Below are 21,336 nucleotides of genomic sequence, written 5' to 3' on the forward strand. Positions count from 1 at the left end.
ATTAGAACTGTTCACAATATGGCAGAATTATTACATCCAAATAAAGTTGAAATGAAGCCATTCCTTAAGAATTTAGATAAAAATTTGTTTAAAAAAACATATAATCTTGTTGCAGCCAAGGTTTCTCCTAAAAAAGTGGGACTTTTAAACAAAGTCTGCAAAAAGTATGCTAAATTTTTCCATTAGGGTAATTTTGATATCATTTAACTAAATTTTTAGAGACCTTTTGGATTGGCCTCGTGTTAAACACGTATATCAACAAAATAACGAAAAACTTGTACTTTTGAATCGTGATGCTAGCTTGGATGGTAAAGACAAGATTTTTTATTTATAACTGTATGCTAATTTCAAGGTACTCGGGGTTTATCGGATGCTACCGTATCTTTTATTAAAGAAAATAATATAGAGTTAGTTCCTTTTCAGTTGACTTTGGACTATGACTATTGGAGAGCAGGTAGGATTATTTGAATCGTAAATTGCAATAAACACATATAGCGTCGTCGTCTCTTCTTTTCGAGATTTATTTGTTGTAGCTTCTACTAACAACTTTTACTTAGATGATATACTGGATGCTATTTTACCTCCCGGCGAGAAAGAGGATCATCCTTCTGGCTTCACCGCTGTTGGACATATAGCACATATGAACTTACGTGAGGAATGGCTTCCTTATAAATATATCATTGGAAAAGTTATTTTAGACAAGAATCCTTCTATTGAAACCGTTGTTAACAAAACTGACACTATCGATACCAAATTTCGTACCTTTCAAATGGAAGTATTGGCCGGAAAGGATGATTTTATAGTTACTCAGGTATGGCTATTGGTCAACTTTCAGCAATTAAGATTTGCTTTACTGATGAATTTATTTTAGTCTGAATCAAACTGCAAATTTCGATTTGACTTCTCCAAAGTATATTGGAATTCACGCCTTAGCACTGAACATGACCGTTTGATACAGCAATTTCAACCTGGAGATGCTGTTTGCGACGTAATGGCAGGAGTTGGCCCATTTGCCTGTCCGGCTGGAAAAAAAAATGTAATCGTGTTTGCAAACGATTTGAATCCTTACAGCTATGAAAGTTTAGTTGAGAACATTTTTCTAAACAAGGTATAAACTTCAGCTTGGTCAAAAGCTTGTGAGATAATGCTAACTAGCTATTAAGGTTGCGAATTTTGTAAAAGCATTCAATCAAGATGGTAGAGAATTTATTCGTTCCTCTGTTCAGAAACTATTAGGATTCTCTAAAGATGAAAAAGCCATTACAGTCTTTCCTCCGAGAAAGCGAGCACGTAAATTGGAAGAAAATAAAGATCCTGTGAGACAGGATATTCCCATCCCTCCTGTATTTTCACACTATGTAATGAATTTACCCGGATCAGCGATTGAATTTTTAGATGCTTTCAAAGGTTGTTATTATGGATTGGAGTACTTGTTTAAAGACCGCTCTCTTCCAAAAGTTCATGTTCACTGCTTTTGTAGATTTCCCGATCCTGAGGAAGATCTTATAAATGTATGAAATGCTTACTTTAAATGAAAATTTACTAACCAAGTTTTTTTAGCGGATATACGCTTCGTTGGGGTATCGTTTTTCTCCTGAAGAAGTTGACTTTTATTATGTCCGAAAAGTTGCTCCCAACAAGGTAATATCCTTCTTTATATAGCACTTTTAATGTAACTAACTAAACAACTAGGATATGTACTGTTGTACTTTCACGTTACCTGGTTCTATAATATTTGCTAAACCGGTTTCAGGTTAGTCTTTATAGGATTGAAATGTCGTTCAGGAGAAGATGAGCTATTTTGGGCTTATTATTTTTTCATTACTTTAACTGTTACATATCCTGTAGAAAAAACCTCAGTAAAAATAAAAGTTATAAATCCAAAAAAGTCTTGTAAGTTGACAAAAGTAAACTTTTTTCAAAAAAATTAGTGTTATTAATATTATTACTATTATAATTATTATACATTCGAGAAACAAAAAGGAAAAAATTAAAGAGAGTATGGTAACAACAAAAAATGAGCAATCACGATTAACAAACGTTTGAACTCATTTATTGCAAAGCCGGGCTATATAACCACGTAAAAGGAACGCGTTGATAGGCAAGTATAACCGTCCATCAAACATGCGAGGAATAGCAGCATTAATATCGATTCTGGTAGGTGTCAAAGCTATAGCTGGCGTATTTCGATTAGCACAATTACTTGATCGAACAATCTTTAATATAGAAACACCAGAAACACGAGTTAAATCTAATTGCAGAAATATGATCGAAAACTTCTCATCAGCCATTAAAGTTCTTAACATTTTGTCCTCATCGGTAACAATAGATACTTGAAACTTGTATGATTTTAGTAACTTGATCAGCTCTGAAAACAAATTCAGCTTGCTGACACATATCAAAGCCTTTAAGGGGACTGAAGAAGAGAAAAAAGGAGGGGTCTTTGAGAGTGGAGAAGACAAAGGAGATGCTTGACCCTCCTCAATTTTAAACGGATATGAAGTTTCCAAATTCGAAATCGGAAGATCAAGATTAAAAAGATCATCACTTTCAGAAGAACCAGTTGATTGATTCGTATGAGAGCTATGCTTTCGCATATGCAGTTGCTTAATCAAATCGTGCATTGACTTCGGGCCATCAGTTTTAGAACGAGATTCAACATCAGAACTGTTAATGGACTTCCTAGGTGTTGAATCAGTGGAAGAAAAATTAGAGCCCTGGTTTGTCATTAAAGAGGGACTTAAAGTTAGTTGCTGATCATAAAGTTTTGCAGAAGGCATATCGGAACCAGGGGTGTATCCAATGTGTGGATCCGGAGGGGATATATGTAATTTGCCAGCTATTTCTGATCTTATTTTTTCAATAGCATTTCGATTAGCTCTTTCCAAAACGCTTAAATTTTTATAAGAAAAGGGACCAAACTCGTCAAACTCTGAGTTAGCTTCGCTAAATCGGCGGCTTCTACGAGCTGACGTACTTCTCTCACGACTGCGACCATGAGATGAACGAAGGAATTGTGAACCTCTTTCCTGAGAAACATTATTATCCTTAGAAACTTCCTCTCCGCTATTTACAGATGAGCTCATGTTAGATTCTGCAGCCCCAGCTCCACGACTATCAAAATATGCAGTATCAAGTGGGGTTTCTGGTGCAGGTATAAAAGGAGCCTCGTGTGAAAAAATGTCATCCCAATTAATCCCATTAAAAAAAGGATGTTCTTTGATTTCATTAATATCCGAAAACCCAAGTCGTCTCTCCGGATTTGGCTGTAGAAACCCATTAATCAAGTCTAATGCTTCCTCGGAACAAGGATACATTTCTAAATCGGGCCATGCAATGTTATTAGCCAAAATATTTTCAAATACCTTTTCCGGGGTCTCTGCGTGAAAAGGTGGATAACCAAACAGAAACTCAAACAACACACAGCCAAGAGCCCACCAATCAACCATATCATCCTGTGTACTTCCGCGAAGAGTTTCAGGTGCTAAATAGTCAGGAGTACCAACGAATCTTTTAGGAGCATCAGGTTGTCTAAAAAAAGGAACCGATTGTAAATTAGGAGTCCGATTGACTTTCTGAGAGTCAACTGGACTTTCTAAATATTTACTAGAGATGCTATCTATGCTCGTACGAGTAGTAGTAGTGGTATCATCCTCTTTATACGTAGTAAATGTAGCCAACTCTGTTTTTTGCTTTTGCGATTTTTCATCATACGAAAAAGCACTAACACTGGTAGGTAAAATCAAGGGAGAACTGGCAATATTATCACCGGGATCACCCAACGCAGTAGGAGATTGAAAGCTGGGTGGTGACAAAATATTATTTTTACCCTTTTGTAAACGTAATTGCCGTGTAGTTAAACCTAACTGACTTAAGCCGAAATCCGCTAATTTCAGATGTCCAGTAATACTCATAAGGATATTGTCCGGTTTAATGTCACGATGAATTATACCAAGCCTATGTAAATGCTCAAGACCTAATGCAACTTCAGCAATGTAAATTTTTGCCCACGATTCCGGTATAGTGTACAACGATTTTAATAGGGATGCACAATCCCCTCCATTCATGAATTCCATAACAAGATAGAGGTAATCCCTACTTTGAAAGGCATAATACAATTTTGCAACAAATGCAGATTCTTCTTGCGCCATAAGCACAGCCCTTTCAGCTTTCACATTAGCGACCTGATTTTTTGAAATCATGTCAACTTTTCTTAAGACCTTAATGGCGTAAATCTCCCCAGTGGTATTTTTACGGGAAAGGTAAACAGTGCCGAAGGTTCCTTTACTAATAGGCTTTATAATTTCGTAATCTTGAATAGAAGGAGTCCCTTTACCACTGCTAATGTTGGATGACAGTGTCGATATGCCAATCTGGCGACTCAAAAATGGTTTTGGTGACTCTGTTTCACGGAAAGAATTACGCTCAACTGGGACAGTAAGTTTACTAAAGGGAAAACTTTCAGAGGTATAGGAAGAACCAACTCCATATAAAGTATTAACTGCACTCACAGATTTTCTTCTAGAAGCAATGGGGATTGCAAGGTTGTTGCGACGGCTTAGGTTGGGAGATCCACTATTAGTACTACTGTGATTTGTAGAGGAACGGTGGACTGAAAAAGAATTGGATGAATCAACACTAGCAGCAGTAATCGGCGGATCATTCCTATGGTTGAACTGTGAAATATCGTGCACTTCCTCAGGAGAAACAGAAGGCTTAACTGTATTAAATGGTTCGCATTCAATAATAGGAGATTGTGTCATAAGGGTTTCTTGAATTGGTTCAATAAGTGTAGGAGTCGTAGTACTGAGAGGTTCGTCATAACCATCAACTTGAATGGATTGTTCAATAATGGTCTGCACTTGATCTTCAATTTCACAACGAACACGCTCAGAATAATAGATGATGTTGCTGAGACGATTAATGGCATCAAGCTTTTTTTTTACTAAGGCATCCGTGTTTTCAAACATCAATTGCAACCCAGGGTCATCAATATGTGGTAAGCACCATGAAAGAGTTTTTGCATTGAAAACCTCACTAGCTGGTGATAATAAGCGTATTTCACTAAATGGTTGATTGTCTTCCCTGGTAGTGGATTCTGGTATGAAAGGTAAATGGATGGCTAAACAACTATCTGTATAACTTATGGCATCAAACAGCATGTTACTAATGTAATTTCTAATTTTTTGGGACAACGATGACCGGGAATTCGACTTCGCGGAGGAAGTAATAGAGGAAGGAAGGACGGCGGCGAGAGGAACTCCCAAATATGATACATCTGGTTCTATCTGATCGTCCAAAGAATCCAACAAACTTTGTAAAGCATTTCTTTGTTCGTTAAGAAGGTCATTTGCTTCTTGAGCACGTGCTTCAGCATGGTGAATGAGAAGACAAAGTTCAGTATGATGCTCAAAGTACCAATTTTGAATTTCATGATCGCAAACCCTGCAAAGTACTGTTTCAAAGGGAGGAAGACTATCGGTGGAAGGAACGGTTTGAAGCTTTTCAAGATGTTGGGCCAGTAACTGAGCTCCAAAACCTAGAGTTTCTGTGAGTTGCTGGCCTATTTCCTGACGAGTGATTCGCGTGGGCTTCAAAGGTTGCAAAACCCATAATGTATGAGAGGGTCGGCTGGTTAAGGGATCACGAATGAGGACACCAACGCAATCCAATTCGACAGACTTTGATTGCAGCTCCATTTCCTCATCCTGAACAAAGACATTTTCCTCCAAGGAGGGCAGCTTCGAAATCACGGTATGAATTTTAACACTGTGGGAGTCATCGTCAAGAAGCTGTTCAATGGCTGCGTTGAATATCTCCTGGTCGGATGACAGAAGAGCTGCAGGTTTGCCAGTAAGTTCTAACGAACTAATTCTATGCAACTTGGTTAGTAAAAGACCTAGCAATAAATTGAAAAAGAGCAAGATTTCAAAAGTTGAAGGACAGAGGCGACCCAAGGAGTATCAGCCATAGCTTGGCCAATCCAGCTTAAAAGAACTAAAACAGGTCGGCAGCAAATAGAAGATTTAAGTATTATACGTATGACTTACAGATCAAGGCAATTGAAGCCTTATTCAATGGCTATTTTTGCGTAATCTGCAAAGTCATACCAACCGAATCGTTAAAAGAAAGATACAAATTAAATGTACAATATAAATATTCTAGCAAGCAATGGTATCCTTCTGCCAACAACACAGAGAAATTTCGTAACATCGCCCGCTATTCCACTGCACTTACCCGGTAATCTGTGAGAAGTTTGTACTTGCAAACAGCACAGATCCGTCTAAATCTAACTCCAAGACATAAATGTTGTCTATTCCGTGATTTACTTTGTTATCCTCGTTGGAATTGCGTTCTTGCATTACCATTAACTTTATAACTCCATTCAGATTTTGATCCTAATGTGCGACAAGTAAAACCATTCGAATACAATTAGCGTTTCGTTATTTCATAAAACCCAATCTATCGACTAAAAAAACATAGACAATACGGTAACCAATTGATATTCTAATCAAACACCCAATTTATGAACGTGGGTGGCTCTTGATGACTGTGTCAATATTTATATGAGTGAGCAGTGCGTAGAGGCTAATCATTGTTACCCTGGGACGATTGATACCTGTGCTTACTTATCCCTTGATCAGGATTCACTAAGGGGAGAGATCGCGAGCCGATGTCTTAAATAACGATTTCGATGGCAATAATTATATAATTATATATCGTTGATCGCTATACTTCGGTTTATGAATTTTCATTGCAAGATGAAAAAAGGTTGGTGATTGAAAGGAAAGCGAGACAATGTAATGCAAGCTGTAGAAATGCGGATTTTTTTTGGAAATGTCTTCCATGATGTGTTATTCTGCTTTCATTTCTGTAACATGATTTTGCGCGGAAAGGTCTCAAACAAAAGTGCGACTGCGCGCATGCACGTATGCGCTTAATCCGCTTAGTACCAATTATAGATGGAGGATTGATATTTTGGCAGTTAGGATTAAAACCTGTTCTTCTTCAATCCCTCTTTAAAGCAGGGATACCCTCCTTGCAGCCCAACTATTCCTCCGATTCGCACTACTAATTTGTTCACAGGCTAATGTTTACAGATCTGTTGGAATAGGGATGAATGCGCCCATTCATAGTGTTGAAAATAGGATATTCGAGTTGCTTTGTTTAGACACCCCATCATTCAATATGCTCACAGCTGTGTTGGTAAGGAATGCATATGTATTATTGATGCATAAGGAGTTACCAATTTGTTAATAGATAAGTAGGTCATAACTGCTATTCTTTTCCAAAATCATAATTTCTGTCGCTTTTCATTAGTACCTGCTGAATAAAATTGGTAATGGATGGGTCATCAGAGAAACCGTTTTCTGTACCGGATTTTACACTCCCACGCTCTCATGCACAGCGTTCTAATAAATTTCCGTATATCTTAAAAGAATACATTATACTCTATGTTAAGATCATATTTCCAAATTCGATTACTTGACAGTTGACTAAAAGAGTGTATAGCGTGTACACTACCACAAAGAAAAGTTCCATTTTAGAGTTGAACCCCCGAAATTCATTCGAAAAGCAAAACGATTTCCTTTACTATGTTTTTTCTAAATTTTCCATATCGTAACGAAAATTTTGGTAGGGAGAATAACTCACTCATCACAAGTTGATCATTTTATTGCATACATGGTAAAACCCATTTTTAGAGAAAACGCATCGGCTGATACTAATTTGCAATAAAAAATATATTATCATCCCTGGCAACTGTTTATTAGTTTTAGGTTAGCATGGGAAGAACAGTGGTGTGGAAAACGGTTAAATTAGGAATTGCTCGATAATTCAAGCACATGGAAAACTTACACCAACTTCTTCTTTAACAACTTGAAATTAACGTCTCCATCATTGTCGTATTCATAATAGTGCAATATTACTGTATAATCTAACAACTTACACAATACAATATTAGTTATTCTTAGCTACAACTTACTTGAAAACATTAATCACATGACTTTTCTTATAAGCTAAAGATTCATTATATTTCGAAATGAAATTACGAGATGTTAAAGAATCACGAATTCAAAAAAATAGACGACCATAACAGTGTCAGGTTTCTTAGATACTCTGCTTTACTAACATAGCGGGCAGAAATATAAAAGATTCTTGAGATGCAGTTATGCTCGTAAAAAATAAATAACCGATAACCGCTGTGAACGAGAACAAAAAAAGCACATGAAAAAGCCTTGAGCTCAGTTTAGCTAATCGATAATTCGAATGAACATAGAGAAGTTTATATTATTCAGCGGTCACCACGATCATACAAACAACAAACCATCAGATATATTTCATCAAACCACAAGTTAAATTTTCATCGCATACCAATCACCTAAGCGACCATATAAAGCGCAATAAGAATTGACAACGTACTCAATACGAAAGAGCTTTTTGCGGTAGAAATGGCAGAAGAAGGAGTGAATGAAGAGCTGCTTGACGATTGCCTTGAACTGACACTGCTAGTAGTAGTAGAAGTAGACGAAGCAGGAGTATAGCTCGAGCTCGAGCTGCTACCGCTAGAAGTGGAAGCCGTTTTAATTTCAGTGCCACTAGAAGTGGAAGCTGTCTTAACTTCGGTAGAGTTATTAGGTATGCTACTAAGCGAAGAGCTAGTAATAAACGAGGTGGTAAACGTACTAGGGAAAGAAGTAGTTGGGGGCGGAGTACTAACCGTAGAACTCGAAGTAGTAACGTTACTATAGAATGAAGAACTTTCGCTAGCAAAACTGGTAGACGAAGTGGCAGTAGAACTACTAGATGTACTAATACTGGTTGAAGAAGTAAAAGTAGTAGAGGTACGGTTGGTCGACGTCAAAGGAATCGAGGTACTGCTAGTAACTTTAGAAGTGGAAGTTCCTGTGATGGGTGTAGTGCTGTTCCAACTAACTTGAGTGGAAGAACTAGATGTAGAGTTCGGACTGGTGATAGGAGTACTGGTATAAAGGACACTAGTACTGGTAGTACAATTCGTAGTTGTGACAGGAGTGCTAGTGACAGGAGTACTGGAGCTAATAGTATAGTTCGAACTGGTAACAGGAGTACTGGTATAAGGGACACTAGTACTGGTAGTACAATTCGTAGTTGCGAGAGGGGTGCTAGTGACAGGAGTACTGGTATAAAGGACACTAGTACTGGTAGTACAATTCGTAGTTGTGACAGGAGTGCTAGTGACAGGAGTACTGGAGCTAATAGTATAGTTCGAACTGGTAACAGGAGTACTGGTATAAGGGACACTAGTACTGGTAGTACAATTCGTAGTTGTGAGAGGGGTGCTAGTGACAGGAGTACTGGTATAAGGGATACTAGTACTGGTAGTACAATTCGTAGTTGTGAGAGGGGTGCTAGTGACAGGAGTACTGGTATAAGGGACACTAGTACTGGTAGTACAATTCGTAGTTGCGAGAGGGGTGCTAGTGACAGGAGTACTGGTATAAGGGACACTAGTACTGGTAGTACAATTCGTAGTTGTGAGAGGAGTGCTACTGCTGGTTGGAGGAACAGTAGGAGTAACCGGAGTAGTGCTATTTCCAGTAGGTGGGATGCTAGTACTGGTAGTGCAGCTAGTGCTAGTTGAGAGAAGAGGGCTACTGCTGGTGCCGGTACTAGAAGTACTAGCAGGAGGAGGTGGAGTGCTAGTGCTTGAAGTACTGGTTGGGGGAACAGTAGGAGTAACGGGAGTAGTGCTATTTCCAGTAGGTGGGATGCTAGTACTGGTAGTGCAGCTAGTGCTAGTTGAGGGTAGAGGGCTGCTGCTGGTGCCGGTACTAGAAGTACTAGCAGGAGGAGGTGGAGTGCTAGTGCTTGAAGTACTGGTTGGGGGAACAGTAGGAGTAACGGGAGTAGTGCTATTTCCAGTAGGTGGGATACTAGTACTGGTAGTGCAGCTAGTGCTAGTTGTCGGTAGAGGGCTACTGTTAGTGTCGGTACTAGAAGTACTAGTAGGTGGAATTGGAATGCTAGTACTGGAAGTACTAGTAGGAGGAACAGTGGGAGTGATAGGAGTACTCAAGCTCGAGCTACCTCCTGTAGGGATACTAGTACTAGTAGTGCAACTAGTGCTAGTTGTCGGTAGAGGGCTACTGTTAGTGTCGGTACTAGAAGTACTAGTAGGTGGAATTGGAATGCTAGTACTGGAAGTACTAGTAGGAGGAACAGTGGGAGTGATAGGAGTACTCAAGCTCGAGCTACCTCCTGTAGGTGGGATACTAGTACTAGTAGTGCAACTAGTGCTAGTTGTCGGTAGAGGGTTACTGTTAGTGTCGGTACTAGAAGTACTAGTAGGTGGAATTGGAATGCTAGTACTGGAAGTACTAGTAGGAGGAACAGTGGGAGTGATAGGAGTACTCAAGCTCGAGCTACCTCCTGTAGGTGGGATACTAGTACTAGTAGTGCAACTAGTGCTAGTTGAGGGTAGAGGGCTACTACTACTGCCAGTCGTAGAAGCACTGCTAGTACTTGAAGTACTTTCTGTAATTATGGGAGTAGAGGCACTAGTATCAGTTGTGCAGCTAGTAGATGTAATTTCGACGGGAGATCCCGTGGACAAAGAAGCATTAAGATCTTCGTTTCTTTTTAAAAGATCGGCGTAATTAATGGATGTTGCTACAAAGTCATGGTAGATATCTTGTACCTCATTAGCACTTAATGAAGCTTCGTTTGCGAGTCCGCAGGATGCTGCTGCTGGAGCAAGATGCTGTGCAAGCAATAAAAGAGTCGAAATAAAGAAGCGATTCATTTGAGGTAAAAACTTCAAAAAGGTTTAAAATGGTATATTCGATGTCAAGAATTAAAGCTGGAAGAGAACAGACAATTCCTTTACGATATAAAAAAAAGGGAAGAATGCTTCACAGGTTGAAATTAAATCGATTCAATAACTCTTTTAAAGATTGTAAACGGTGTGGAAAGAATGAATACAAAAGATATTAAAGAAACGATCAAAAGTAATTACGGATATAAAGAAAGAAGCAATCCGAAAAATAAACCAGCGTTCTACTAATAATGAGAAAGCTGTATATGTTAAAGACCGAAAATTTTCCAAAAAAATTCAAAAATGAAGGCGAACACACGAGGAAAAAGAATAATGAATGGAACCAAGTGCTAAAGATTAAAAAATTGTGACGAGTAAAGAAAGCAAAACTTTTCACAGAAAAATATGTCTGTATTAAAAGTTGTCACAGAATTAGGATTATCTGCCAACAATTATCGAAATTAACATTCACGGAGTTTGTCCAAAAACCAATGTTTTCCAAAGCAGACGAAGTGCTATGGGTCTATTGAATATAAAAGATTGGATGGATTGCAAATATAAGTAAACAATCGATTAAAGATATTCCAAAAAAAAGTCCACACCCAACAGGACTGATAATTAGTAGCTTAGTAGCTTTCTACTCTCGTTTCAAACGAATTTGATCAAGCAGCAAAGTTGCACCTATTAAAAGCACACAAGTAGACAACCTTTCTGTAATGAAAAAGAGTACAACAGCAATTGAATTAATGGAGTACACTTCAAGATTGTGTTACCACGAGTGTATGAATCTTGACTATCGTACAAGTTCACAGAAAATCTAACCAAGTGTTGAAAAGCAAGTGCAATAAGCCAAAGGTAAGCTAACTAAGCCGAAATTTATCACAATGGGATGGAGGAAAACACACCACAAAAGTGCCTGCGCCATCCGTTTTAAAGGTTTTTCTAAGGCGAATTCATTTCATAAACCCCTTGGACATTTCAAACCTCAACTATGTAATTTTTGATTAACCGTGTGCAGTGTCCCTCCGGGTATCCAGAAGTTCTAATGAATCAAATGTTTCAAACGAACAATCCACGACATCGATGAAGCATCCGCAGCGTTCGTGACGACAATCTCCACCCTTTCCCGTACATTTCACAGGATTCCATTACAACGAAAAGTGTTTCACAGGCAAAATCTGAATTGCAGCTACGTTTATCATCGACGTATATGACAGGTTAAGTCATAGTGCTTCTAATTTTAATTCAATGGCGTAAAATCAAGTTGAAATTTTGGTGGTAACCGGTCTAAATTATTTTCCGCCTTGCAATTTGTAAACCCATCTCTAAATATAGAGCCCACGTTGTGGGAGTTGATTTGCTAAGCATATCATACTGCACGGTTATTGAACACAGCTTCCCAATTTCAGTGGACAGAGATCAAGTAGAGGTTTTAAAGTCAAATTTCATACAGACAAAAAGGTCAAGATACTTAGCTTAAAATCGGATATATGGCTACCATTAGAGGAATCACACATCATTACTAAATTTTTCATATATAGGAGAAATAAATGGACATTGAATTACTGTTGTAGCTGTAGGCAATACCCCACAAAATCCTTACTAGAAAAAAAGAAAGGAAAAGAGAAACCCCAAAACAAATTGTAGAACGGAAAAGCCAGGACATACTTACCAATTCGTTTTGGGAATGAATAACTAAATATATCAATAACACAGGGCTTAAAATACTTACCGGGGATAAATGCATGCTCAGGATCAATGGTCTAAAAATATTGCAAGGGGGTTGACTGATTACTTCATTCATCCTCCTGTCCACATTCCACCCGAAAAAGTAAGAAGAGATAAAACGGCTGAGGCCAAACACCGATTCTATAGATACATGACATAAAACCCCCGTAGCAGAAAACACCCAACCAGAAAACAAAATTCAAAGTCAACAATCACCAACATGAAGGCGTAACTAAAAATAATGGAAACAAATAAGACATGAACCTAAAATGCAAGATGCAAAGAGGCTGCATCAATTTTGATATCAAAAGCGACCGAAGCTGCCCATGATACGTTTTCAAATAAAATTCAGAATGGACACAAAAAGTATTTATTCTTTACATTCCAAATCACCTTAAGCAACCAACAAAATTACCGCGGCAATCATCAATCCATTCAATCCCATTGATACGCTGGCTTTTGAGGAGGCGGCCGACGTCGTACTAGAGCTGGATGAGGAGCTAGAAGTGTAAGAAGTGCTGCTTGAAGTAGAAGCAGTCTTTACATCGTCATCAGAACCAGATGTGGCGGTAGTGTTGCTGACAGTTTGGAAACCAGAGCTCAAGTACGTAGATGTGAAGGTGGTGGGATCGATAGTAGTAAGGTCACCGGTGGTAATTGTTACGTTGCCAGTAATGGTAGCGGTAACATTCGATACAATGGTGGAGTTGCTACTGTTCCAGATAGAAGTGGTGTTCATACCTTGAGTAGTGTTGCTATAACTAGGATATCCTGAGCCACCTGGACCTGGGGTAAAGCTAGTAGTAGGAGGAGCGCTAACACTGCTACTTGGGTTACCTGGGTTAACAGGGATGATGGTGGTAGTACCGCCGATTATGGTAGTAGTGAAGGAGAAGGTACTGGTGAATGTGGTAGGCTCAGTGTAAGTAGCAGTACCCTCGGTCGTTTCAGTTCCGGTAGTAACGGTTGGTTCGTTGGTAGGAGCAGCTGTTGGGTTACCGCCGCCAGTTCCACTTGCAGTGGTGGGTTCAATGGTAGAAGTTATAATCTCAGTAGTTTCAAATGTCGAAGTTTCAGTAACTTCGGTAACACCAGTCGTGGTTCCAGTACCGGTGGAAGTAACGGAGCTTCCAGTACTAGTGGTAGGAACGACACTGCCCTGAGAGGAACTTCCAGTGGGACGAGTACCGGTTGCAGAACCAGAAGTAGAACCAAAGGTTTCAGTAGGGATGATGCTGCTAGTCAAAGTAGAGCTCAATCTGCTAAAGGTAGAAGATCCACTTGAAGGATAAGCGCTAGAATTGCTCAAAGGAGTGGAAACACTGCTAGTGGGTAAGCCGGATGTAGTATTGAAACCAGAGGAAGTGAAGGTGCTAGTAGGAGCAACGGTGGAGTTGCTCAAAGGAGTGGAAGCACTGCTAGTTGGCAAGCCGGAAGTAGTGTTGAAACCTGATGAAGTGAAGGTGCTAGTGGGTACAATACTAGAGTTACTTGAAGGAGTGGAAGCACTGCTAGTAGGCAAGCCGGAAGTAGTGTTGAAACCAGAGGAAGTGAAGGTGCTAGTAGGAGCAACGGTGGAGTTGCTCAATGGAGTGGAAGCACTGCTAGTTGGCAAGCCGGAAGTAGTGTTGAAACCTGATGAAGTGAAGGTGCTAGTGGGAGCAACGGTGGAGTTGCTCAATGGAGTAGAGGTAGGAGTGGTGACACTTCCACTAACATCCCCATTTCCACTATTCGTGTTGGTAAATTCACCAGTTGAGCCAGAAGCAGAAGAGGTGATGGTAGAGTTACCGAAGGGAGTGGAACTAGCAGAAGTGGCAGTGGTACTGTTGACACTGGTCAAAGGAGTAGAGCTAGCAGAGGTGGCAGTAGTGCTATTGGCACTGCTCAAAGGAGTGGAGCTAACTGAGCTAGTAGGCAAAACTGAGCTGGTGTTGTAGCTGGGGGCAGTGGAACTAACAGAAGTGCTAGTGGTACTGTTGGCGCTGGTCAAAGGAGTGGAACTAGCAGAAGTGGCGGAGGTGCTATTGACACTAGTCAAAGGAGTAGAACTAGCAGAAGTGGCAGTGGTACTGTTGACACTGGTCAAAGGAGTAGAGCTAGCAGAGGTGGCAGTAGTGCTGTTAACGCTGCTCAGAGGAGTAGAGCTAGCAGAGGTGGCAGTAGTGCTGTTAACGCTGCTCAGAGGAGTAGAGCTAGCAGAGGTGGCAGTAGTGCTATTGGCACTGCTCAAAGGAGTGGAGCTAACTGAGCTAGTAGGCAAAACTGAGCTGGTGTTGTAGCTGGGGGCAGTGGAACTAACAGAAGTGCTAGTGGTACTGTTGGCGCTGGTCAAAGGAGTGGAACTAGCAGAAGTGGCGGAGGTGCTATTGACACTAGTCAAAGGAGTAGAACTAGCAGAAGTGGCAGTGGTACTGTTGACACTGGTCAAAGGAGTAGAGCTAGCAGAGGTGGCAGTAGTGCTGTTAACGCTACTCAGAGGAGTAGAGCTAGTAGAGGTGGCAGTAGTGCTGTTGGCACTGCTCACGCTGCTCAAAGGGGTAGAGCTAGCAGAAGTGGTAGTGGTACTGTTGACACTGGTCAAAGGAGTGGAACTAGCAGAAGTGGCAGTAGTGCTGTTGGCGCTGCTCAAAGGAGTAGAGCTAGGAGTGCTACTAGGCAAAAGTGAACTGGTGTTGTACTGGGCGGAGCTGGAAGTTGCAGAAGCGCTAGTGGCCGCAGTAGTACTGTTCGACGAAGTCAAAGGAGTAGAGCTGGAGACGGTTGAACTTATGCTTGAGCTAGTAGCGGTAGCAGAGGTAGTCGAGTTCAAAGAACTAGAAGCCAAACTGGAGCTAGTAGCAGAGTTGGAAGCAGCGGTCGAGGACAGGCTGGAGCTAGTAGCGGTAGCAGAGGTAGTCGAGTTCAAAGAACTAGAAGCCAAACTAGAGCTAGTAGCAGAGTTGGAAGCAGCGGTCGAGGACAGGCTGGAGCTAGTAGCAGAGCTAGTAGGGGTAGCGGAAGTAGTAGAGTTTGTAGAGCTAGAAGCCAAAGAGGAGCTAGTAGTAGAACTGGAAGCCAAAGAGGAGCTAGTAATAGAACTAGAAGCCAAAGAGGAGCTAGTAATAGAACTAGAAGCCAAAGAGGAGCTAGTAGTAGAACTAGAAGCCAAAGAAGAGCTAGTAGCAGAGCTAGAAGTCAAGGACGAGCTAGTTGGGGAAGCTGAAGTAGTAGAGTTTGTAGAGCTTGAAGCCAAAGAAGAACTAGAAGTCAAGGAGGAGCTAGCAGCAGAGCTTGAGGTCAAAGAAGAGCTAGAAGCACTGCTGGTGTTGTAGTTGTAACTGGTGGTAGCTCTCTTAAGGAGAGTAGGCACCGAAGAAAGATAAGTGGCAGGGGTATAACCGTGGACTATATCATCCGCCAAAATAGTTGGAGTATTAGCGGGATCGCTCAAAGACGCCGAGACACCCGAATTAAGGGACTGAGCAGCCAAAAGAAAGAGAGTGGAAGCAGTGAAAAACTTCATTGTAATTAGTGAAAAATTGAAAAAAAAATATAATTAAAGTTTGAAGAGTTCCAAGATAGATATAGCTATATATGATTAGATACCAAGAGAGATAGAAAAAGCAAGTCGAAATTTCAAGAAGAAAGAAATAGACGTCGTTGAAAAAACGATAGCAAATGCTTTATATATGGGGTTTCAAAAAAGAATGAAAGCGGTGGGATTAACCGATGAAAGAATTAAAAAATATGATTCCGTATTAAAATAAGAATTCAATAGGCAAAAAACTTTCAAGACTTTTTGAAAGTACTTGCGATTAAGAAAAAGATCGATTTAACAACGGGAAAAGTAAAATCGATGGTTTAAAAAAGAATATAAGATGATAGAGACAGATATCGATTGGGATATAAAAATTCAATCAAGAATGCTCAAAAGAAGATATCTGGGTTTAAGAAAAGAAGACAAAAAAATATTAAAGACTGACTAGATAGAAAAAGTCTTTGTCAAAAAGAGAAAAGAAATTATAGTAGGACAAAAAAGATATAAATCTCCCAAAAAAACAAAATTTATAAAAAAAAATATACCGGACGAAAGGAATCGTCGTAAAACAGCAGTGAATGTTTTGCTTGAATCGAGATTCTTTATTCCAAACCTTTTTTCAAATTAACAGTAATTCAGCAAACTCACCAAGAGACACACTGAACAACGAAAAATAAAAAAAAAAGACGGGGAAAAAAAGGAGAGGAAAGGAAGAAAAAGGAGAAGACAAGACAAACTGCAAAAAAGAAAATGAGTTTGCAAAAGGACGAATCTGCAATTTCAACTAAATTCTATCAAAAAAAAATGAATGAATAGAATATAGAGTAGAGTAGTTATAAAAATGGAAAGGAAAGGAAAGGAAAATCGCGAGTTTCCCAAAAACAAATGAATTTCGTTAAAACCAAACGAAAACGTTTGTTAAAGGTATAGGGAAAGGGAAAGAGCAAAAACCTGGGGGCGGGTTCGCACTTATTAAAAAAAAAAAAATAAGTAAAAATGACACTCGGCAAAAAGACGAGGCACTCACACACAGACAAACTACTAGGACGGCGAAGAGCGCGCACCCTTAAAGATATATGGCAACGGGGATCGGCAAATTCTGGCTTCCCTGGAATTCCGAAGGCTTGAAAAACTGTAACATGCGCCAAGTTATCTTGGTCTTATACACCAAATCCACCAGTCGAATGATCGCAGCATAGCATTAAGCAGCATCCAACATGACGTGCGCGCACACCATATCCATCCAACAGACAAACCAAAGCGGCCAGTCTGGAACGAGAAGCGCATGAAGCTACAAATCAACATCCACCAATCGCTAACGACAATCTAGCTTTGAGGAAACAAACACTCAGGGATAGAAGGGAAATGCACAATCGAGATCCTAGTGTTATGGCCGTTGATTGGTCCATGTTCCGTCCCATTTGAGAATGCAATAAAGGACATGGATGCTAATAAGATACATGATTGGTGGAATATTAAGTTAAAGATATCTAGACATTCGTTGCGATAAGGATCAACTACGCCATGCAATGCAGTATGAACTCATGTCGCACCATACCGAAGTATGGAAGCATGTGTGTTTACGCCTGACATCCCTTGGTAGTCTCGTGTGTCGGTGTAAGAGGGACGAGAGGGTAGTTTGATCAGGGATGTCAAGGAGATGCTTGTGTCTACAGAGGCGAAAAAAAAAATTAAAATGAAGTGAAGTGAAAAGAAAAGAAAAAAAAGAGAACAAAGAAAAATAAAAAAAGAAACAAAAGAAAGGTACGACATTGGAATCGTATGGATGAATAAAGATCGCAATGTGAAACCGTCTACAATGAGAAAAAAAAAAAAAAAAAAAAAAAAACCAATAAAAAAATGCTTCTATGGTAAATGTATGATGATGATGGTATGGGAGTTTAAGACGGCGGAATTGACTACTGACCAATGTATGTGAGAAAAGAAAAACAAACGCATGCAAAGTAGCGAAAATGAACGAATACAAGAGAGGAAAGAAGAAAGAACAAACGAAAAAAAGACGAAAAAACAACGATTCAAAAGACGAAAACAACGATGCAAAAAAAAACATTCCTGTCATATACTATAGGGAAAGAAATATCAACTATATTGGAAAAGATGATATGTATGATACAAATGACATACTAAATGATATGAAAATGCAAATGTATGATGCCTTTTCTTTTTTTGTTTGAGTCCGTTTGACCATTGATGATGTTTTGCCAGTAGTAAAACAATTGTATGGCATTTCATGATAACTTGAAAGATAGATAGATAGGTAGTGACACTTCTCTCCTCTCTCAATTGGCATTTTTCTCGACTTTCCGCTTTCTTCCTTTCTCAACAAGTCTGTGAGCTATTTGTTGCTCTTCCATACATGCCACCATACGATTTGTTGCTACGAGGGATTTTTTAGTGAGATGCGACGATGAAGGGGTATGGGAATCTTTTTTTTTCTTTTTTTTCTCTTTTCCACATGACTCATCCAACCTGGGCTGGAGAAGTTAACGATGGACAAAAGTGCTCCGTCACTATCGAAGTTGACCAAGGAGAATTTTTTCACACGACTCCGTTAAGGCCGGTAAAGAGATTGTATGTTATAGTATAGGCAAAAACATTGGAAGAGCACAAACAATGAGGGAGAGAAAAAAAGAGTAAGAAAAAAAATTTAGGTAAGAAATTGATAAGGATGAGTTAAGAGAACGCCAATTTGATAAAAGAAGAGAGAATATGAGTCAGCTTTTACGTAGAGTCAACTTTTACACAGAGTCAACTTTTAACGCAGTATTATTTTTTGAATCACAAATATCTGCATCTTTTTTTTTTCTTCTCTTTCTCTTTCTCTTCCCCCCTTTGCACAACAGTGACAAGAATCATGCTTGTAGACGTGTTAATCGCCTGTTTGCCACAAACATGATCTCGTTTTCATTTTCGTTGTCCCCTTTCTTTGTAATCACATTTCTCTCTTGATTGCTGACCCTAATTGTGAAAAACAACATCCCTGGTACTTTGCCGATTCCGTTTGTGCACTACACACAAACGATGGGTTTTAGCTGTTATTCTCACGGTACAAAGAGCTCCACCATAGCCTAGCATTTACAAAATAGAATACACTACCGAAGTAGAACACAGAGCCGAAATAGAACGCAGCACCGAAATAGAACGAAGCACCGAAATTGCTTTGTGTCGTAGAACGAGCTAGTTTCCTTCTCGTTCATTAGCGATACGGAAACGATAGTAGAATACAATACGAAAAATAGTGTAACCGAGCACAGTGCATCTAATTATGGAATAGTATAGGACAACGAGGATGCGTAAAAGAAAAAGAAATCCAAGCGTAGTCTAGGCAAGGACAATGGCAATGCAAAGAAAATAACGTAGACGGTCGATTTCGGAATTCCGGCTAGTGTAAAACACGGCTAACGTGAATAGCAAATTAACAAATTAAAAAAAAAAAAAAAAAGGAAAAAAAAAAAAATCCCCCACCGAAATGAAATGAATCGAAAGTAGAGAACTTGGCAAACAAAAGATTGAATTAAGAGTCAAATAGAAAATTGAAACGATGAATTGAATAGAAAAAAAAAAGAAAAGAAAAAAGAAAAAAGGAGATGTAATGATTTAAAAAATTAAAATTGAAATGAAATTGAACGTTTGCTTTCGCATTTGCAATTTCCTTTTCCAATTCTCATTGGAATTCTTTTCCATCTCTTCTCTCCATTCCATCTCCTCTCTTCATTCCATATCTCTCTCTCTCTCTCTCTTTTTTCTTGTGGCTATCCTCTACAATATATATATTTACTTGTTCCGTTCTAAAAAAAAACCTAAACGTATTCTCTTCGCCATTCCTCCCCTCTGTCCTCTCTGCTCCCCTTGTTTCTTTTTTGGCACATCCTCCATGTTGCTATAAAAACATGCACAAGTTTAAACAAAGAAACGTTTCCCATCCATATCTATTTTTAAAAGGACCTCCTCCCTATTCTCCTGCCATCTTGCCTCTCCATCCAATCCCTCTCGTTCTCATTCCTCCGACAATCCAGTACCGACGGTTTCCGTAAGACTGGCAATCTTAATTTCCAACTTTTTCCTTAACGAACCAATCAATAGCGTAAAAGCCTATCATCCTCGTCATAATTCCTGGATCACCTGGCCGTCGTGCCGCCGTAACGAATAATCTCCACAATTTTTCATAGACCTTTGCTTTAACATTGGACAAGGCTTTTAGTGTCAGCCAATCAGCGCTGTAAAGGCTTCATGCATCGCTTATCATTGCTAATGTTGATTTGAGGCTTTCCATCCAGCCCATGTAAGCGCGAGTTAGAGTTAAAGGGTGTTTTTCTTTCGGTAGCTTGGTTAAAAAACACATACAGAGTAAAATGAGTAAAATGAATGAAATGAGTGAAATGAATAAAACTGAGACATTCATCAAAATTGAGAGAAATTGCTGACGCTTGCGTAGATGTCGCAAACTCAAGAAAAATGATGGATTTCTTTGTTGAATGTTATCATCAAGCTTAAAACGAACAAAGCTGGATTTCTTTGTTTTGTTTTCTGATAAGCCATCAGGAATGGTAGATTATGAATTCATTGTATTGCACAGCCATAGCCATTACAATTGCGATTACTTGGTTATTAGATAAAGAAAGAAATTCCAAGGATTCCTTTTTTTTTTTTTTTTTTTTTGCTTTTTTTCTTAAAACAAAGGAAAACGGATAGGTTAAAAGTATCCTTATTGATGAAAAGATAGATAGATTAATTAATTGATTGTAATCAAAATACACTTTTTTAGTTTCTTTCTCTCTCTTTTTTACGTATAGAAAAAAAAGTCAAAGCAATTCTCTTATTGTTTGCTTCACGCTACATTTTTATTTATTATACTTTTTCCGTCCTGTTTATATTTTATATAAATTAATAATTACCAAAAATATTCAAAAAACATTACAAACATGATTTTAATGAACGGTAGCAAAAATAAAAATAAATATAGATAAAAAAAAAAAATATATATATATATATATTTAAAATAAAAAAAAAAATAAAAAAAAAATAAAAGAAAATTAATATTGATATTAAAAAATTCAAACGAAATATTAAATTTTTAAAATGAATATTGATTTTTTGCCAAATTGAATAATAAATTTCAATACAATTACACTCTTATGAATTATAAGAAATCACACTTAAATGAAACTACATTCATCTAGCTTGCGATTTAACGATGCATTGCGATTTTTGTAGTATAACATTAATATTGTCAGCATTACTACACTACGTTAAGTATCACTATATGTCATAT

The 21,336-nt window shown here is 38.8% G+C and overlaps 7 protein-coding genes and 7 long non-coding RNA genes across 14 annotated transcripts, besides 1 other annotated feature; 8 read left to right on the forward strand and 6 right to left on the reverse strand.

Moving 5' to 3' along the window:
- Positions 1–18: 18 nt before the first annotated feature.
- Positions 19–1,944, forward strand: trm5 (tRNA (guanine) methyltransferase Trm5; the record flags this gene model as incomplete). Its single annotated transcript, NM_001019824.4, has 8 exons — positions 19–164; positions 220–308; positions 353–454; positions 558–811; positions 872–1,108; positions 1,164–1,511; positions 1,561–1,641; positions 1,693–1,944. The coding sequence occupies 8 exons, from the start codon at positions 19–21 to the stop codon at positions 1,756–1,758; spliced, it is 1,323 nt and encodes a 440-aa protein (NP_001018269.3). The 3' UTR covers positions 1,759–1,944.
- SPOM_SPNCRNA.952 lies at positions 314–1,891 on the reverse strand. Its single transcript, NR_151344.1, has one exon. It is a non-coding gene; the product is annotated as a non-coding RNA, possible alternative UTR (long non-coding RNA).
- On the reverse strand, positions 1,931–6,534 carry ppk18 (serine/threonine protein kinase Ppk18). The gene is made up of 2 exons (NM_001019825.3): positions 6,238–6,534; positions 1,931–5,874 (listed from the first exon to the last, which is right to left on the reverse strand). The coding sequence occupies exons 1-2, from the start codon at positions 6,366–6,368 to the stop codon at positions 2,049–2,051; spliced, it is 3,957 nt and encodes a 1,318-aa protein (NP_001018270.2). The 5' UTR covers positions 6,369–6,534; the 3' UTR covers positions 1,931–2,048.
- Positions 3,204–3,455, forward strand: SPOM_SPNCRNA.3777. Its single transcript, NR_193140.1, has one exon. It is a non-coding gene; the product is annotated as a non-coding RNA (long non-coding RNA).
- Positions 6,193–6,649, forward strand: SPOM_SPNCRNA.3778. The gene has a single exon (NR_193141.1). It is a non-coding gene; the product is annotated as a non-coding RNA (long non-coding RNA).
- Positions 6,650–6,755: 106 nt separating this feature from the next.
- On the forward strand, positions 6,756–8,573 carry SPOM_SPNCRNA.953. Its single transcript, NR_151345.1, has one exon. It is a non-coding gene; the product is annotated as a non-coding RNA (long non-coding RNA).
- Positions 8,004–10,783, reverse strand: SPOM_SPAPB18E9.04C (uncharacterized protein; the record flags this gene model as incomplete). Its single annotated transcript, NM_001019827.2, has 1 exon — positions 8,004–10,783. The coding sequence occupies one exon, from the start codon at positions 10,781–10,783 to the stop codon at positions 8,381–8,383; it is 2,403 nt and encodes an 800-aa protein (NP_001018272.1). The 3' UTR covers positions 8,004–8,380.
- Positions 10,784–12,326: 1,543 nt separating this feature from the next.
- SPOM_SPAPB18E9.05C (uncharacterized protein) lies at positions 12,327–12,599 on the reverse strand (the record flags this gene model as incomplete). The annotated part of the gene is made up of 1 exon (NM_001019828.1): positions 12,327–12,599. The coding sequence occupies one exon, from the start codon at positions 12,597–12,599 to the stop codon at positions 12,327–12,329; it is 273 nt and encodes a 90-aa protein (NP_001018273.1).
- SPOM_SPNCRNA.3779 lies at positions 12,365–15,788 on the forward strand. Its single transcript, NR_193142.1, has one exon. It is a non-coding gene; the product is annotated as a non-coding RNA (long non-coding RNA).
- Positions 12,712–17,091, reverse strand: pfl2. Its single transcript, NM_001356141.2, has one exon. The coding sequence runs from the start codon at positions 16,026–16,028 to the stop codon at positions 12,918–12,920; it is 3,111 nt and encodes a 1,036-aa protein (NP_001342997.1). The 5' UTR covers positions 16,029–17,091; the 3' UTR covers positions 12,712–12,917.
- On the forward strand, positions 16,719–16,987 carry SPOM_SPNCRNA.3780. The gene has a single exon (NR_193143.1). It is a non-coding gene; the product is annotated as a non-coding RNA (long non-coding RNA).
- On the forward strand, positions 17,021–19,239 carry SPOM_SPNCRNA.954. The gene has a single exon (NR_151346.1). It is a non-coding gene; the product is annotated as a non-coding RNA, possible alternative UTR (long non-coding RNA).
- On the reverse strand, positions 17,509–18,123 carry SPOM_SPAPB15E9.02C (uncharacterized protein; the record flags this gene model as incomplete). The annotated part of the gene is made up of 1 exon (NM_001019830.3): positions 17,509–18,123. One exon carries the CDS (start codon positions 18,121–18,123, stop codon positions 17,557–17,559), a length of 567 nt encoding a protein of 188 aa, NP_001018275.1. The 3' UTR covers positions 17,509–17,556.
- Positions 19,240–19,680: 441 nt separating the features above from the next.
- SPOM_SPAPB15E9.06 (uncharacterized protein) lies at positions 19,681–20,783 on the forward strand (the record flags this gene model as incomplete). The annotated part of the gene is made up of 1 exon (NM_001356142.2): positions 19,681–20,783. The coding sequence occupies one exon, from the start codon at positions 19,681–19,683 to the stop codon at positions 19,948–19,950; it is 270 nt and encodes an 89-aa protein (NP_001343125.1). The 3' UTR covers positions 19,951–20,783.
- A 433-nt stretch (positions 20,784–21,216) lies between these two features.
- Positions 21,217–21,336: part of an LONG TERMINAL REPEAT that runs on past the window's edge.

This window comes from Schizosaccharomyces pombe (assembly GCF_000002945.2).
Source record: "Schizosaccharomyces pombe strain 972h- genome assembly, chromosome: I".
Lineage (NCBI taxonomy): Eukaryota > Fungi > Ascomycota > Schizosaccharomycetes > Schizosaccharomycetales > Schizosaccharomycetaceae > Schizosaccharomyces > Schizosaccharomyces pombe.

Excerpts from the sequence above, each read along its gene's own strand:
- ppk18 (NM_001019825.3), bottom strand. The coding sequence starts at position 6,368 with ATGGTAATGCAAGAACGCAATTCCAACGAGGATAACAAAGTAAATCAC. Across the intron at positions 5,875-6,237 it reads AACTTCTCACAGATTACCGG|AATTAGTTCGTTAGAACTTA; the intron begins GTAAGTGCAGTG and ends CAAGTTGCATAG.
- pfl2 (NM_001356141.2), bottom strand. The coding sequence starts at position 16,028 with ATGAAGTTTTTCACTGCTTCCACTCTCTTTCTTTTGGCTGCTCAGTCC.